The sequence below is a fragment of the Ursus maritimus genome, unplaced genomic scaffold, assembly GCF_017311325.1.
Source record: "Ursus maritimus isolate PB19 unplaced genomic scaffold, ASM1731132v1 scaffold_1, whole genome shotgun sequence".
Classification (NCBI taxonomy): Eukaryota; Metazoa; Chordata; class Mammalia; order Carnivora; family Ursidae; genus Ursus; species Ursus maritimus.
The window spans coordinates 32158874-32178148 of NW_024423343.1; the positions used below are offsets into that span (position 1 = coordinate 32158874).

The 19275-nt window shown below is 37.1% G+C and overlaps 1 protein-coding gene across 1 annotated transcript in view; it reads right to left on the bottom strand.

Annotated features, from left to right (window-relative positions):
* Positions 1-751: 751 nt before the first annotated feature.
* FAM117B (family with sequence similarity 117 member B) overlaps positions 752-19275 on the bottom strand; it is a 74668-nt gene continuing 56144 nt past the window's right edge. The window contains exons 5-8 of the mRNA XM_040641890.1: positions 16281-16424; positions 14565-14790; positions 12324-12444; positions 752-4691 (exon numbers count right to left, since the gene is read on the bottom strand). Coding sequence (XP_040497824.1) covers positions 4373-4691; positions 12324-12444; positions 14565-14790; positions 16281-16424 — 810 coding nt within the window. The 3' untranslated portion in view covers positions 752-4372. The remainder of the gene's footprint in view (positions 4692-12323; positions 12445-14564; positions 14791-16280; positions 16425-19275) is intronic.

Below are 19275 nucleotides of genomic sequence, written 5' to 3' on the forward strand. Positions count from 1 at the left end.
TTAAAAAAAAAAAATTCTTCCTCTCAACCTCTTTAAAGATGGAGGGGAAAGACTGAGAGGAAAAAAAACAGAAAATGTGGAACCAATTTGAGATTTTCTTTGCATTTGATGCTACGTTACATTGTAATGTAAATATATATTCATTAGGTATCCCCAAATTCTAGTTAACTTTTCCCCCCACAAATAATTTTTAGAATTTTTTACAATGTAATTTGATGACCACTCTTTATGACTGACTGCTGTGGTGACTTTTTTACTTTCTACGTGTTATATATACACCATATGCAGCCTTCACTGGGGCATACCTAACTAGTTCTGTTCTGTACATACTGACTAAACCCGAGCCTGAACAACTACCTTGCGTATATAAACCACTGTATATATGGAAGAACATAGCTGATTTAGAAAAAGTGAATTACCAAACAAAAGGAAAAAATCCTCTATGTGTACTTAGGATAAAATGAAGTGACTGTACCAGGCTAACAGTCGATGAAGGAATGAATTACTTGCGAACACGTATTCTCTTTCAGCGTGTTTACCACTTACCACAAAGATCAGGTACTTTAAGTCCTACAGCGAGTAAAGAGAGAGCAAGGAAGTAACAACTGACAATTATATATCCTGCTACCTACACACACTCATTTTTCTATACATTTGTGAAAAAGAATATAAGTTATTTCAGGCTAGAACTGTCTCAAAAGAAAATCTGAATTGAGACAACATTCGTAAAAGTACACAGAAAAAAAAACTCTCAAGAAGAACAGACTTTATTTTTAACATAAAAGTTCTATTTTCTTGTGAGGCAGCAGTAAGTGTCAGATACAGGGAATACATAAGTACATAATAACAATATTTATCACCGTTGGAAATGCTGCGGGTTTTTTTGGGAGAGTTTTGTTAGAAAAACAAAATTTTTAAAAATTGCATTTTAAAAAGATTTACACAGCTTAAACAGATGGAAGATACAGACTTCAAAAAAAACATAAATTATATTCTTCAACAGGATTGTATAAACAAAATATTGTTCAGGACTGCTCTGCTTATCATTAATTTAAGCAGAGTAAACTTAAACCTTAAAGTGCGAAGTATTCTTAGCTTTTTTAATGCAAATTCAGCACTTCCATTGGTCTGGTTTTGAGACATCAAAATTCCAAGCGTTAAGGAATGAATCTTTAGAACAGTAAACTGAATTCAATAATGGCAATTTTTCTTTTATTTCCTTTAACAGAAGAAAATCTTGACAACCCAGCCCTAATCTTGGACATAGAGAAGGCTATAAATTCTGCCATTTTAAAAAATATTTCTTTTCCAGTAAAAGCCAACCATTAAAAAGAAAAAAAGGAGGGGAAAAAAAAGCCTTTCTTGTTGCCAGTTACTCCACAGTTAGCAATAGCACCTTCTAAAAGGCTGATTTGGCTTGTCAGAAGTAGTAAGAAATATTTTAAACAAAATGAAAACTCTAGTTCAAAAATAATTTTGGCATCCATGCTCATCATATTAACCAAAGAGGCAGAATAGGTATTTTAAAAATATAACTGCTAACAAAAGCCGTGACAAGTAATAGACTTAGTCATGATCAGAAACAATAAATTTTTATGTTTTCATCACCATGAGGAAGAAATCAAGAGTAAAAAATAACTTAAGAAACTTAAGACAAAGTAAATAAACAGAGAATAGCTCCTTTTGCCAAAATATACATGCCACCTATTTCTTTTACTGCAATGGAAATAAATTTATTTAAAACTTTAAATTATATTCCCATTGAAGCTATTCTAATTTATCTTCTGTACACTTTTCTATGGAATAACAAGATAATTATGGAATGTAATTTTAGAAAATATTCTTTTGAAAGTAGATCCATTTTTTAAAAAATCAGCCATCTGTGAACTAAGGGTTAAGCAAAAGAGCTGAATGGACCTATGGTTAATATTTTTTCAAGACTACAATAAAGCTCATATGCTTAAAAATTAGCCCTTTGGCACTGGCAGTTAGAGTTCTTTGTACCTTGTACCTTTTTGTCTTTCTTTCAAATCTCAGGCTCTATTTCTCCCAAACCCAAGGGATATGTTTGGTTGCCATACAATTAATTTACCTGAAAATTCACATTCTCCTTACAACCAAACATTAAAAGTTCCACTTATAAGACTATGTAAATAATAACTCTTAAACTTATTCTCCCATTCCGGTTTTAAATTACTTTAGATTAAGGATATATGAAACTCTACAGAAAGATGCGATTACACGAATATGCACAACAGAGTAAAGGGGAAAACTGTTTATAAAGTGGCATTTTAGTTATAAAATACCCTTGTGATTTTTACAGGAATGGACAGAAGAAAATAAGTGTAAAGAAAAGAACAGATTTAATGGAATTCAAGTAATCCAAAAACTGAGTGTTTTTGTTAAAACTTGTTTTTAACTTCCTCCTCCTACTATTCATACCAACTCACCTGATGAGTTTTACCTTTTCTTCTGTACTTTTGATAGAGCAGTTCTCAGTGGTGAAATGGTAAAGTCAAGACACATAACAAATAAGGCAAAGAATCAAGGTTCCCAAGAAACCAACCAACCAGAAAATTTAGATACTGAATAACTGAGATTTACTGATTGAGAAGCCACAACGTACTAATTCCAAGTAAATTAGTTTTGGATGGAGAAGGTACCAAAATTCATCAGTGCTACAAACTGAAACCTCACAGACTTATTCAAATGTTTGAATTTATCTAATTTGCCTAAATACATCTCCATTTTAAACTTTACAGGGCATAATTTAAATTACTTAGATGTTTTAAAGGTGCATGAGTATAAGAAGTCCTTTCAAAAGATTTATTGCTACCACTAGGTTTCCTCTGATGGTATATGTCCAAACAAACTGACATATTAAAACCTTCTCAACTACATCCCTTTTACAAGTATTTAAAATTTTTCTCCCTATAATATGTATAGGAACATTAAATTATTGCATCATAGGTAGTATATGAAGATCTTAGAAGGATGCTTTTTATCAATACTGTTTGCTGAAACTCATTTTTAAAAAGAGCTGCTCCTTAATTTCACAACCACGTACACAAACATGAAATACCGTTGTCATGTGATACTGGCAGTGATTGTATTAAGATGAGCCTAAATCCAAAACTGTATGGATTTTTCAAAGATCCCTGTTGTTTATATGCTCCAAAGCTCTCCTGGCCTGTCTTTCCCACTGTGTGGAATGCTGGAGGGAAAACTAACAAAATCTGTAAGCAACATATCTCAGTGCCAACCACCGTAAAGAAAATGTCAGTCGCAAGATTCTGTGACTACAGATTGCTATTCAATGGATTACACTCCTGGCAAACTACTAACCCTGACCAATTCCACAAGACAACAACATCACAAAAGCAAAGGAGGAAATCCATGCACAGTCATTTTAGGACCTCTTGGAACTATGATACAGTGATGATAAAGGGAGATCATGTGGTAAGTATTTTGTAGAGAACCAAAGGGCCTCCTTACTCCTAGCTAGCAATCAACACTGGGTAGTTTCCTTTTGGCTCACTGACTTTTCAACCAAGTTCCAACGATGGGTGAGAACATATTAAAGCACTTGTCTCCAGACTATAATTTTTCTGACCACATGGTGAAATGTGTACAGGTGTAGTGAAGAAAACAGCAGTTTTACAAGTATTTCACCCAAAGCACAAACTTCTGACATCAAAAAACATAAATCACATAATGTACTAAAAATTAATATTGCTTTTTATCTCTTGTTATATATTTGTTCAATGCATTTACCTATCAATTCTTGTTTGGGAGAAGAACATAGTCATGAGATTAAGATTGCTGGGAAAATGTCAACAATCCCTTTGGTCCCAAAGCTGAAAACAGCTGAGAAAAGCACACATCTAGAAAGGGAAACAAAAAACAAGAGGCCACCAAAGAATCTTTGAACATCCTGTTTGCTACGTTTCAGAAAATGTAACATTGGTATTATAAAATAGTCATTTTCATATAAAAGATGGTTCTTGCAGCATCATTCATGTCTCCCTTCAGGAATTATGTTTGCAGGGATCAGTTTTGTGTTTTTTTTTTTAAAGAAGTTTAATTCGAAAACAAAAAATGATGTGATATCAGCCCTCCAAAAGTAAAGAATGAGACCTCTCTTGTTTTAACCAGTGCTTTAAGAAAAAGCAGGCTAAGCAAGGAGGGCTGGCCTTCATGAGTGAGCAAAGCCATCAGAGGGCGCTGCCTTCTTCCAGAAGCCATACTGTGACTCGTCACAACCGAACGCTGGAGTACCTCACAGCCAACCGGGAGCTCGCGATGCTATCACAATGAAATGATCTGAGGAGGTTCTCAGTTGCCCAGAAAAATGGCCACACAGCCCTGTGGCCTATCCTTCAGCTTCTTCAATTGGTTCTGGTGGTGGAAGTAGAGAGGCTGACGGCAGGACTGTACTGGTTCCTCGAGAGACTCGGTCTTGCTCTGTGTTTGTCGACAGGGAGGCCACAGCAATCGGCTGCAGCAGAGTGGTTGTCATGCCAGTGGTAACTGTCAGACTGTGACCAGAGCCCTTGAGGGTAAGATCTGGTGTGGGAAGGAGTGGCTTGAGGATGCTGACCAGGCAGAAGGCAGAGCCGCTTTTAGGAATGAAATTCACCTTGTTTTTGTCAGGACAGTAAAAGGCGGGGATTTCATGGAGTTGTTTTGGCCTAGGCACAGAACAGACAACCCAGTAGTTTTAAGTCACAGATCACTGGAAGTAAGTTCTTTTATTATTTTTTTTCTAAACAGATAACCTACAGATACATGAATACAACACTGAAATTATATCAAAAAGTTCAAATGCTATGGGCCAAAGTGGATTTAGACACATAATTCAAAATATGTATCTCAGAATGCCAAAAGGACATCATTCATCTCTGCTGCTTGCAGTTCCCTGGAGAGCCCAGTGCACCATACAGGTGGCTCAGGCTGACGATCACTTCATTGCAATGATGTCCTAAGACAGCCATTAGGAATAAAGAATTTCCTAAAGCAAAAGAAATTCTAGATGTTTAAAGACAAAAATATGTTCCACTACTACAATTTTTCCAAAGCCTATACTATTTTGAAGGGAGAAGGCAAGTAAATTAATGACATGCAATATCCATCTTTTGCTAAATTCCACCACTGCATGACTAAACTTTGGTAGGCATGAGTTTTCTCTTCGAGTGTGCTTAAAAATCTCTTTGACTGAGACAATTTTTTTTTAACCATGATGGTTTCTGAGAAACATAACAAATGTAAAATCAAAATAAAACTAATCGCTGTCCCCTCCTGTCTCCAGGTGCTCCTGAAAACTAACCCAAGTGGTTGGAAAAGGAGGTACTAGTATTAACAGTATTCTGTGAAAATAAAGATATTAAAAATTCAATTGTTAAAGTAACATGGAAGTGCCACAAAATTAAAAAGAAATTAAGGTGGGAGAACTTAAGTAAATCAAGATTCAGGTGGGAAAAGGTAATATGATCATGTGATAAAAGTATGGTTCTCATCTCTCCTAAGAAATTTAAAAAATTAAAATTAAAGTGTGCCAAGTCTGCACTAGATTCTGGGGACCCAAAAATGAAACAATCTACAAGGAGACAGATTAAGTATGTAGTTCTTGGGGGAAGGGAGGTACTGGGAACAGAACCATATTTCAACATAATTAATCCCGTTTGTAATCTTACATGTTTTCTGCATTTAAACGTTATTCAGAGAAGTTATAAATTACTTCAAGCATCCCTAATCTTTGCCACACTGCCAAAGGTGTCCATAGCACAAAAAAAGGTCAAGAACTCCTGAAAAGGGTCTGATATATGTGATAAAAATGGCTTGTAAAAGGTTTAAAGTAGCACAGGGGAATGGATAACCTGTGACACAGAGGAAGAGGGAGAATTAGGTAGAAAGAAGGCTTACAAGGGAAGTAACATCTGAGCTGAGTTGCAAGAAATTAATAAACAGGGACACCTGGGTGGCTCAATCGGTTAGGCATCTGCCTTCAGCTCATGTCATGATCCCGGGGTCCTGGTCAAGTCCCACATCCAGCTCCTTGCTCAGTGGGGAGCCTTCTTCTTCCTCTGCCTGCCGCTCCCCCTGCCTGTGCTAACAACTGAATAAATAAAAGCTTAAAAAAAATTAATAAACAGACCTGGGGAATGGTGCCCCCTCCCAAAAAGCTCCAAGTAGACAATGCTTTTTGTGGGCAGATTTTATTAATAGCGAATACTACCCAAGGACAGCTTTGACAAATATAATAATTTAAGAACAAAGCAATCATTTAACTGATGTTTTACTGGTGCACTGTTCCAATGTACAATGGAAACGTCAAGTACTTTTAGGGCCACAAGTGTATTTGGACAGATTAGTGATAAGAAGGGCACACACTTCCCAATTTTTACTATATGACAGTTTGATTTTCAATTCCTTAAAGAAGACAGGCGGTTGAGGCTAGGTTTCTATAATTAAAAAATGCTTGAATTTTCTTCTGAAGGTGGAATTATTAGAAATACCTTTCATTCTTAGGGGAAAAAAGCCAATTTTTACACTCTCCTACAAATGAGGCCTAGGTTTTTAGTTAATTTTTTTTGAGGTTATCTTGTTAAAAATCACTTAACTTCCTTACTGCTTTCATTAAAATAGATCTCACACAAAATAATATAAACAGTAATAACTTATCAAACTAACACCAAGATCAAACAAAACATTAACCGTAAAAAGCACCAATCTCCCCTACCAAAAAAAAAAAAAAAACAACCCACAAAAAAACACAAAAAAACCTTCCTTTGTCCCCTTTTCCAGTTGCCACCCCAACCTAACAAGAGGAATCATTCCTGACCTCTAACATTTTTCTAGAAGCATACTACCCAAGAAACAAATTATCCACCACTGGGGTAGAAGACCAGTATATACCTATGCTAATAGAAGCCACAAGTACTAATACTACGTACGCTTCAAAGCTTTCTTCAACTTAATAACCATAAATAGAAAAAAAAATCTCAGAATTTTAAATTTTTATTTTTCCTTAAGAAATTATTCCAAAAGGATTGTGTCTCAAAACAGATATAACTGTTTAAGAACTAACTTTCTGAAAAACCGATGGATGGGCTGCATAGTAATTCTAGGTATTCTTACACTGATGCAAGGATTTCTTTCCTGTTTTTTTTTAAAAGCTTGTGTTATTTTTTTTTAATGCAGCCATAAGTTATCAGCAAAGAAAATGGTGGGTCCATGTTACTTATAATCGAAAGGAGGGAGAGTGGGAGGGTCATGTTATATTTTTAATAATACCTCTATACTGCAAAGAGGCCATAATATCTAGGAATCTAAGGTAACTAAGACCAAAGAATTCATTAGTTTGATGAAAGAAATAGCATATTTGACTTTCTTTAGAAAGGACTAAGTGTAGACGACATGGCTATGGTATGTACGGTATCACAAAGAATATAGAGACTGAGAGTACAAAATGTGGTTTAAATTCTGGGTCTAAATTCAACCACCTATTTTCTTTCAGGTAAATAAACATACATTTCTAGAAACCAGAGATCAGCCCTCACCCCAGTCCAATTCCCAGTTCAGGTTCCCTTTAAATCAGAAGTTAAGACTTAAAGAGAAAAATATTCTTCAAAGAATGTTTAAATCAGGCTAAAATTTCGAATTAGGACCAATTATCTACGTTTGTTTGTTGCTAGTGTGCCCAATGGGGTTTGCTCTCATTTTGACAGAGGTAGGGCAAAAGAGACTAATTTTTTTAGACTTTGAGTGACTTGTTTTATTGATAGAAAGTTAAAATTACCTCTAAGGAGTCCACTCTTAGGTTACTGCTGTTCGTTTGTTTTTGAAACGTAAGGAAAATGCTTAAAAAATAAGTTTTTGTATGCTACACGTCCTTTGTATCAGTATAATGTATAACAAACTATGTACATTTTCAAGAGTAAGTTTACCTTCTAATAACAGATGGATATGCCATAAAACATGTAAGATATTAGAATTTACCTTCTATTTCTTTGATCTAGCTATCCATCCATATACACGCACCCCTATCCATTTTTCCCTCCCTTTAGATACAAATAATGTATCAGTATATACATAGCTCAGATATTAAGTCCTGAGAAATTTTCCAAATCCAAGAGTTTAAGGCAGATACCACAGGACACCAACCTACACAACAAATATTCACTCAAAGTCATTTATAAAAAGAATTCAAACTGCTTTTGAGCCAATCAACGATTTCTCTGCATTTGGGTGTTTTTTTGTTTTTTTTTTTTAAGATTTTACTTATTCAGGGGCGCCTGGGTGGCACAGCGGTTAAGCGTCTGCCTTCGGCTCAGGGCGTGATCCCGGCGTTGTGGGATCAAGCCCCACATCAGGCTCTTCTGCTATGAGCCTGCTTCTTTCTCTCCCACTCCCCCTGCTTGTGTTCCCTCTCTCGCTGGCTGTCTCTATCTCTGTCGAATAAATAAATAAAATCTTAAAAAAAAAAAAAAAAGATTTTACTTATTCAGAGAGAGAGAGAAAGCACATGCGAGCATGTGAGCACAAGCCGGGGGGGGAGGGCAGAGGGAGAGAGAATCCAAGCAGACTCCATGCTGAGTGTGAACCCCACACAGGGCTCGACCCCAAGACCCGGAGTTCATGACTTGAGCTGAAGTCAAGAGTCAGGTGCTTAACTGACTGAGCCACCCAGGCACCCCAGCATTTGGACAATTTGAACTACCAATGAGTAAATCAATGAGCTCAACTCCAAAAAGGTCTACTTGGACCACTTCATTTTTACTTAGAAAATGATTCCATGTCTTAAGAACTCTCATGGAAAAGTCTAAGCCAGCATCTGCAAACTGGACATAAAAAATATGAGGTATTGGCAAAGAAGAAGTCAAAATGTCTCTCTTCGCAGATGATATGATACTCTATATGGAAAACCCAAAAGAATCCACTCCCAAACTATTAGAAGTTATAGAGCAATTCAGTAATGTGGCGGGATACAAAATCAATGCTCAGAAATCAGTTGCATTTCTATACATGAACAATGAGACTGAAGAAAGAGAAATTAGGGAATCCATCCCATTTACAATAGCACCAAAAACCATACGTTACCTTGGAATTAACTTAACCAGAGACGTAAAGGACCTATATTCTAGAAACTATAAATCACTCTTGAAAGACATTGAGGAAGACATAAAAAGATGGAAAAATATTCCATACTCATGGGTCGGAAGAATTAACATAGTTAAAATGTCCATGCTACCCAGAGCAATCTACACTTTCAATGCTATCCCGATCAAAATACCGAGGACATTTTTCAAAGAACTGGAACAAATAGTCCTTAAATTTGTATGGAAACAGAAAAGGCCCCGAATCTCCAAGGAACTGTTGAAAAGGAAAAACAAAGCTGGGGGCATCACAATGCCGGATTTCGAGCTGTACTACAAAGCTGTGATCACAAAGACAGCATGGTACTGGCACAAAAACAGACACAGAGACCTATGGAACAGAATAGAGAGCCCAGAAATGGACCCTCGGCTCTTTGGGCAACTAATATGTGATAAAGCAGGAAAAAAACATCCGGTGGGAAACAGACAGTCTCTTCAATAAATGGTGCTGGGAAAATTGGACAGCTACATGCAAAAGAATGAAACTTGACCACTCTCTCACACCATACACAAAAATAAACTCCAAATGGATGAAAGACCTCGATGTGAGACAGGAATCCATCAAAATTCTAGAGGAGAACATAGGCAGCAACCTCTACGACATCGGCCAAAGCAACCTTTTTCATGATACATCCCCAAAGGCAAGAGAAACAAAAGATAAAATGAATTTATGGGACTTCATCAAGATTAAAAGTTTCTGCACAGCCAAGGAAACAGTCAGAAAAACTAAGAGGCAGCCCACGGAATGGGAGAATATATTTGCAAATGACACTACAGATAAAGGACTGGTATCCAAGATCTACAAAGAACTTCTCAAACTCAATACACGAGAAACAAATAAACAAATCAAAAAATGGGCAGAAGATATGAACAGACACTTTTCCAATGAAGACATACAAATGGCTAACAGACACATGAAAAAATGTTCAAAATCATTAGCCATCAAGGAAATTCAAATCAAAACCACACTGAGATACCACCTTACGCCAGTTAGAATGGCAAAAATAGACAAGGCAAGAAACAACAATTGTTGGAGAGGATGTGGAGAAAGGGGATCCCTCCTACATTGTTGGTGGGAATGCAAGTTGGTACAGCCACTCTGGAAAACAGTGTGGAGGTCCCTTAAAAAGTTAAAAATTGAGCTACCCTATGATCCAGCCATTGCACTACTGGGTATTTACCCCAAAGATACAGACGTAGTGAAGAGAAGGGCCATATGCACCCCAATGTTCATAGCAGCAATGTCCACAATAGCTAAATCGTGGAAGGAGCCGAGATGCCCTTCAACAGATGACTGGATTAAGAAGTTGTGGTCCATATATACAATGGAATATTACTCAGCTATCAAAAAGAACGAGTTCTCAACATTTGCTGCAACATGGACGGCACTGGAGGAGATAATGCTAAGTGAAATAAGTCAAGCAGAGAAAGACAACTATCATATGATTTCTCTCATCTATGGAACATAAGAACTAGGATGATCGGTAGGGGAAGAAAGGGATAAAGAAAGGGGGGTAATCAGAAGGGGGAATGAAACATGAGAGACTATGGACTATGAGAAACAAACTGAGGGCCTCAGAGGGGAGGGGGGTGGGGGAATGGGATAGACCGGTGATGGGTAGTAAGGAGGGCACGTATTGCATGGTGCACTGGGTGTTATACACAACTAATGAATCATCAAACTTTACATTGGAAACCGGGGATGTACTATATATGGTGACTAACATAATATAAAAAATCATTAAAAAAAAATATGAGGTATTTGTTAGGGATGCATAGTCCAGTCCTACCCTCCATATTTATGCATTAGGCCTGGGATGGGGCCTGGGAATCTGTAGTTGCAATTCATACCCCAAATGATTATGACTCAGGGAGTCTGTGAAACAGATCTGGAGAAATTTCGCTTAAATTTTCAGCTTGCACCAGTAAAAAGCTTTTAGACTAACATAGTAGGCAATGGAAAGGGGGGGGGGAGCAGTTGCTAAAACGGAATTTTCAATTACTGTCACAAAAGCAGATAGGAGACTGACAGCTGGGATTTCCTAGTATAGAAATTGAGGGAATTCAAAAACAATGCTCTTTGTGTGGTAAAATTATTCAGAATTTAGGTTAAAGGAAGCACTGACAGGAGGAGCACACAGAGGAACAAAAGGATGCCATATTTCAACATCATTCCAAGATGTTCATAAAGGAGGAAAAAGACCAATGACGTTGAGTCAGAGAAGACTGAACAATTTTCACATTGTGTTTCAGGTTTCACAAGCGAGAAAAAGCCAGAAGGGTGACTCTTAGACGTGCAGCCATACTGAGATTGGAAGGTGAGGGCTTGGTACTACCATCACACCCCCAAATAATGTTCATTACCTCATCTGCTGTCTCACACATACCTACAGTCCTGTAGCCATCACTTACAAAGCAAGGAGCCACCACTACTGAAAATACTAAGGCTAATTCTGAGCAAATTTTGAGTCTAAAATTATGGTACTTCCCTAGAGTACCAGTCAGCAGAGATATGAGCATAGGAGATCACATACCAACACTACTAGACACTATTTAAAGTCCTGCTTCCTACATTATCTTCATCACAGTAACATGATTCTACAAAGTAATAGAATTCTATTTCCTATGCAGACAGACCAAATATTTCTAATACTGTTTAAAGAACTAGAGATCAAAAGTACATAAAATCTGAAGGGAATTCAACCCTTGAAAGAAGGAAACCACAAGAGGTGAGACGATGGTCTACCTTGAATAAAAATATTGCTAAATTCAATGTGTGAGGTTGACTATATACAGATTCAAAAATAATAGCCACAAAGGACACACTGGGGATAAGTGAGGAAATGTGAAAAACAACTGGGTAGTAGTTGATATTAAGCACTGCTGTTAATTTTGTTTGGTGTGATAACGATATTGTGGTTATGTAGGAGTATTACAGTTACTTTGAGGAAACAAATATTAAATTATAGTTATGGTTAAGTGTCATAATGTCTGCAACTTATTTCTATACACTTTAGCAAAAACTACCACCACCATGCACAGACAAAGCACGTATTAACAAAATGATACTACAGAATCCAAGTTGTGGGTATATGGATGATTATCTACTTACTATTCTTCAACTTACTGGAAAATTCTCATAATAAAAGTTATTTGGGGGATACTTACGAACATTCCTCAAAGACTTTGACCCTTTCACAGCCCTCAGGAGGTTCCCTTTTGAACATATAACTGTTGTTAGGTTTTGGTGAGGTTGCATATTTGGGCAAAGGAGAGTTGTTCCCATTCTCTGCAAAAAATGGCATGCTGGATTACTAAGAATTACTACCACGTAAGTACAGTCATACTATAGTTAATTGCACATGGCCTCCCCCCACACCATGAATTATTGAGGGCAAGAACAGCGTTTTATTCATCAACACCACCCCCCAAGACATGACATAATACCTGCTAAAGAGGAGATAATTAATGTTTGCTAAATGCATAAACAAAAAATTTTTTTTTCCACTTATAATTCCTACAGCTCAGGCCTATATCACTTAATCCACAGCACTTAACACTGATATCTTGCTCCATTATTTGTGTTATATACCCAGCAATCAGACTCAAATGCCAGTTCCTTTCTTCCCAGGACATGTAACTGAGATGCCTCGTCACTGCTTGCTTATCAAATTCCCTCCTGGCCTGCCCTTCAGAATTTCTCAATTTGATTTCTCTGCTCCTCCAGTGAAAATCTCTGCCCCAGGCAGTCAGGAGCCATCTTGCATTGTACGCCAAAGGCTTCCTTTTGCCTAAGAACTTCTCCATACTTAAGAGGTCCATCTCTATTCAGTTGCCAAAACTTCCTTCAAAGTCTAAGGAAGTTCTGAAATCTTTCCAAATTAACCTTATCAAAGCAAATACTTCTTTAACTGTGGCATTCCTGTTCAGTGTTGATATCCTCAGCTTCTACATTAACTTAAAATTCCTGATATGTTACCCAAGTGTTCTAAATTTTCAGTCTGACTGGGTCAGCTAAGCTATAAAATTTTTGCAGGCAGTAGCACTGTGGCCCTTTTCTTATAAAAGAAATTCAGAGAAGCTAACTAGTCACCAGTCTCCTAAAGTCAAATAAAGCATTACACAAAAAACAGGGAGTTCCAACCTGTTACTGAAGTTAAAGTAGAAAGTCTGAGAAACAAGGGGCAGATTTTAATAGCCATGTTTTTTAAGGGGGGCGGGCAGTGTTACATTTGACTGAGCACTAAGTACCAGGAGCTGTGCTAAATAGTTTGCATTTACCATTCCTTTTAATCCTAACAATAAGTATAAAAGTAGTTAATTATGCAGATTCCTTGTAAGAAACACACAGCCCAACCAAAGGATTTAATTCTCTAAGTGTCAGACCTTGGTGCACACCGGAATCACCTGGGAGCATTAAGAACTATTGGTACCTTTATCCAACCCCCCAGGGGTTGTGATTTAATTGGTGAAGAGTGTTGGCCTGGAATAGCCATATTTTACTTAAGCTAGAAGCTGGTAAAAAAAGGTCCAAATAATAACATTTACAACTGCCCAAAGCTTTAACTGACTTCTTCAGTAAATCTTATGTTCTTTGCATTTGTTACAGTCTCAATAATTTAGGTGATGGATGGTACTGGCCAATTATAACTTTTTAGGACATTCAACACACTTGTGAGTAGGAGGTTCTAAATAAATTACTAAACTGAGTGGCAGAATTTACAAATATATTATTTCTCTCAAGTACACAGAGTAACTTGGGTTAGGCTAACAAAATATTGCCCTGATATAGACAGATGACAGGTCATGTTTGTTTTAAAAGGCAAGAACATTAGTAATTAATATTCAAACAGCTTAAGTCTCCAAGTTACCTTTTAAGTTGCATAGGTAGTACTGTAAGTAAGCCTTCCAAACTTTTACTACAGAATTGCCTTCAACACTCATTTTGCATTGACATAAATCAGCTTAATTCTTGTTAGAAATTTCACAAAAAGAGATTCTAAAAAACATTAATTTGAAGGTTTCAAGTTCAATTAAAAATACTAAGGTAGTAAAAACAAGACAACTAAGGTGAAAGAGAACAAAGTGCTTTTCAAGACAAATGTTCATTTATACCAAAAAGAATGTTTCTCACTAATAAGGAACTTGCATTAACAAGTGAAGAAAAAGGAAAAAAAAGAAAAAGGTACAAACAAAAGTCCATAAACCCACCCAACTAGACCATCACTTGAGCACCACAGTAAAACTTACGGTTTTATACTTCAATTTTTTTAAATCTATGTTAAGACCATAAGTCAAAGTAATTACCTTCGTAGCCTTAAGTGTGTGTGTGCTACTACAAGTGAAGAGAATGAATGATACAACAGGTGGTGCTCGTTTATCTGGTAACAAATTCCTCCTGCATTGTACCTTTATCCCTGGGATCAACAAGCAGGTCATCAGCCGAACAAGGGCTTTCTTCGCTACCTTCGTTTGAGATGGTGAGGAATGATGTGGGGGACACAGACTGAGAGCGGCTGCTGTTGTTGCTTCCCCTGTCTGCCCCACCGGGGGTCTGCGTGTCAATGCTGCGTGTGCTGCTACTTCTCTGTACGAGGGGGGGAGGTGCACGATGGCCATCTGGAATATCTTGCGGCTGTTATAAAATTTTAAAAACATATGTATATTTGTCATCGATTTCAAAATTCACCACGAATGCACCCAAAATCAACGTTCCCCTATTGTTCCAGATGACTCACAGATCAGAAATGCCTCATTAGGCCTAAAGAGAAAAAAGCCTCTGTGCTGTTCCATAAGTGACATCCCTGTCTAATATGACCATCCTACTAAACACTGAGCAGCATATGCAAAGACTGGGGGTTAGGCACATGACAGGTGGTCAATGCTTGCTGAATGATAAATCACAATGAATTAGTTATCATGTGCTAAATATTTTTAAACTTGTGAAGAACTGCCATGGTAAAGGAGAAAAGAGGAGAAATCTAGGTATAACCCTAGGTTCTGTATCAGAAGAAAAGGTTATCCACTGTGTAAACTAATGATACTTGATGACAGGTCCTGTTACCTTCTCCCTCTGCCCACATACATCCCCCTGAAAGAGTTTTTCCAAAGAAACCTTTGTAAATAAGGGAAAGGTTAATGGTAGCAAAGGTAATTACAGGGGGAAATCGAGAAGAACATTCAAAGGAAATCTTGAGTGGCTCACTTGGCAGGAAAACCAGCTCCCTGTACACCTTTGGTTCATTTACCTTTATTACATCAGGGGGTTACTCCCATCACACGGTATGGACAAGAGGGTGTGGGGAGCTGTGTTTTTCTAAGCTAAACCAATCTTCAATCTTCATGGAGAGGCTATCTTAAGCATCAATAAAATACTACTTCAAACTCCCCAATTCCTCATTTCACTGAAGAATGAAAGCTTAAATATACTCTGTGACATGCTTTTAAATATAAACAGGAATTTTCTCATTGTGTCTTACGTAGGAATCATTCTTATGTCTTATAGATATTTTTTTTAGAAGATTTTATTTATTTGGGGGGGGCAGAGGGAGAGAGAGAAGCAGACTCCCCATTGAGCAGGGAGCCTGATGCGAGGCTCGATCCCAGAACCTTGAGATCATGACCTGAGCCAAAGGCAGACGCTTAACCAACTGAGCCACCCAGGTGCCCCATGTCTTATGTGTATTACAGGCATGCAGAACTACACTTCATGATCATAAAGTCAAACAAATAGTAATTCACAATCAAACAATAAGGAACAGGCAGATTCATGCTTCGAAAGTATTTGAAGTCATATCCCTCCCTCCTCAAAAAATCTGTAATCTAAACTTTTGTTACATGGAGTTATAGCAAATCCAGTCTAGTGATTTTTAAATACGGATAAACAAAAAGCAGTTTCTGTTCAAGGACCTAAATTTAAGTCGCATCAGTTGTTTCTCGGAGATGCAAAGAAATGAAAACTTTTCACTCGCTAAGGTTGAAGTTTTTCAAGAGAGACAAATTTTCATTCTCTCTCAATGAAAAAGAAGAAACATTAAGTAAATACGGAAACTGAAATTGTAACTTTTTAAAGAATTAGAGAATAGTTAATGCGGAAGGACAATTTTAAGATATAAAATTACTTACTATAAGTTGTTCTTCCTTTTCCCCAGTCTCTTTAATTATTATTTCAATCTCCTGATTCAATCCTTCCACACTATTCCGGAACCGAGAGCTTGTTGATTTGGTGATAGGAATTACTGGAATAAGTGCACTCTTTGGAACAGGAGCCTGAAGAAAAAGCAGTGGAGGAGGAAGAAGAGAGCTTTACTATGTTACCTTTAAATTCTCTAGTTTGAAGCATACTTCCCGTTGACATTCATAACTCTAAAATAAATCAAAATTAAGTTTACAGGCCTCACAAAAAGCGTGAGTAACCAAACATGCTCCTTGGTAGACACAAAATATTATTTAAAGCCCAAACTCCAGACAACCAAAGTAGAATTACAAAAGTGTATTCACATCTATGAGGACTGTAAAGAAAGCAGGAATAAAGGAAAATACTGAAAGAATGTCAATCTCAGAAATTCTTTTATGATTGTAACAGAGTTCAGATTTTAGAACTTAAAAGTCCTCTAGTGCCACAATTATCTATACTCCAGGGAAAATTTTTTTTTTTTTTTTAAAGATTTTATTTATTTATGTGACAGAGAGACAGCCAGCGAGAGAGGGAACACAGCAGGGGAGAGGGAGAGGAAGAAGCAGGCTCCCAGCCGAGGAGCCCGATGTGGGACTTGATCCCGGAATGCCAGGATCACGCCCTGAGCCGAAGGCAGACGCTTAACGACTGCGCTACCCAGGCGCCCCAGGGAAAAATTTTTTAAAAGGTGATTTAGCAGAAAAAAATATTTTGGTTGGAAAAAACAAAATCAGTCCCAAAGTCCACATATAGCAGCAAGACTGTAGAAATGAGGATAACTTTCCTGTGAAATTTAATTATTTATACTTCCACTGTGATGATTTTAATATGTTTTGTTAAGGAAAGAAAATTATTTAACTCATTTTCCTCTTCTTCCACTGGCACAGCATTACTTTTGAAAAGAAATAACTGATTACATAATTAAAGGATATTACATGGTTTCCTGACAAGATACTTAAAGTAAAATATGAAATGAGAATTAGAGAGATATCCGCTGAAGTTAATAGCAATAGCGTGCCAGAAGATCATCCTGCCTATTGTCCTGCTATTGAGTAAAGAAATATGATTAACCCATCCTTCCTTTAGGGGGGTTTCTTTGAAAAACCTTTCTTTCAGGAGAAGGTGGGCAAGGGGACAAAGGTGGCCTCTAATCATCACTAGTTTCCATTCAATGGATATAACCCTGTTGTCTGATATAGAACTTCATGTTAAACCTATATTTCTCCACTGCTTGACTTATTTCACTCTTTTGTTCCTGCTCACCTTTAAAAATAAATTTTTTTAAAAATAAGCATAATACAACAACAATCCTTAGAAAAAGCAAATTTCCCTCCTTGGAAAATTTGGGAGAAAAAAGCCAAGAGGAAGTTTCAATCTGGAGTGGACAGAAAGAAGAGATGGAAGTGAAAAGAGAATAGATAATATGAAAAGTTTGAGGGTACGGAGAGAAGACTGGGGAACAGAGGGACTAAAAATGGGGGAAATGAGAAGAGATTAGAAGAAAATGATACTTGAGAAAGACTGTGAAAAGAAAAGAAATTATTATTTTAAGAATAAAATGCATAATAGGGAAAACACAAAATAAAAGTTGTAGCTACTGTGTACAGAGCACCCATCTGCCGTGGGCCAGACGCCACATGTCCTTTCATCTCAATTTCAAGACTGCTCTCTGAGGTGGTTGCAGTGCTTCCCATGTCACATGCAGAGGAAGTGAGACTCGGGGCCCAAGAGTAAGCAATGCTGCCTCTTAGGCATCTGTGTATTGCCACTGCCTAAAAGAGTCTAGATCAGACATGATGCTTACTCAGCAAGGCTGGTGCTATGAGCTGAATGTCTGAGTCCCCTTTAAAATGCGTATATTGAAGCTCTAACCCCAAAGTGGCTATTATTTAAAGATGGAGGCTGTAAGGGAATAATTAAGGTTATGTAAGCATGGGGACCTGATCCAATATAAGAAAGGAAATAGTGAGGTGACAGGAAACGGACTCAGACTAAAGCAGTCAGAGATTAAAAGAAATCTACAGCTCACTAGTCTGAGTGGAGAGCATATTATAACATTTCTGTCAAGCACTCATCCTACCTATGCCTGGACTCTTCCTGTGTCAGGAAACAATAGCAGAGCACGGGTACAGACCAAGAAAGGTTTTAGGAGTTGGTACATATTTAACAGTTTTTTTTTTTTTTAACTGAAAGATACTCAACTCTAAGCTTAATTTTCTTTTCTCAACACCATAAAACAAATAACAGCTTGCACTGGATGCCATTTCCAGATATGCATTTGGTTTATAATTGATAGGTTACAGATATGAAGGGGGAGACTAAAAGGGAAGGATGCTTTGACAAGGTTTTTGCAAAAATGTTGACCTTCTTGGATGTTAGAACCATAAATATCACAAGAACAAAAAGCTTAAGTTTTCTGGCTGTTATGTTGGAAAATGCACATACACAGAAACCTGCCAGTATCATAACCAACTGTATGTCTGATTACTGCTTGTCAAGGTAGCTAAGAAGTCATGCCTACACAGTTGGTAAGAAGTTTTTCTCAAATATAATCTAAATAGCAGCAAGTATTTATCAATAATTTAGTCTATTTCAAGCAAAGGAAAGAAAAGAAGGGAAAGAAAGAAAACTGCCATTTCCCTAAGGTCAACACAGCATTTTAGGTAAATGAGGCAAAGGTTCAATTATAATTGATTTAACTAGTTATATGATTAGAAGAAAAGTAATCCACTCAAACTGCCTGGGCAAGATTTTCTTTGTTAAACATACTATTATTGTTCCAGAAGTGGAAGGTAATAGGCCTCTGATTGCATTCCTCACATAACCAACCATACTCTAAAATATCTAAAAATTTAAAAAAATGATTATACTTAAACTTCCATGCTTCATTCCAAGGATTCTTAGGGAATTTTATGTGTATGTGTGTATAATTTATTTTTCCCG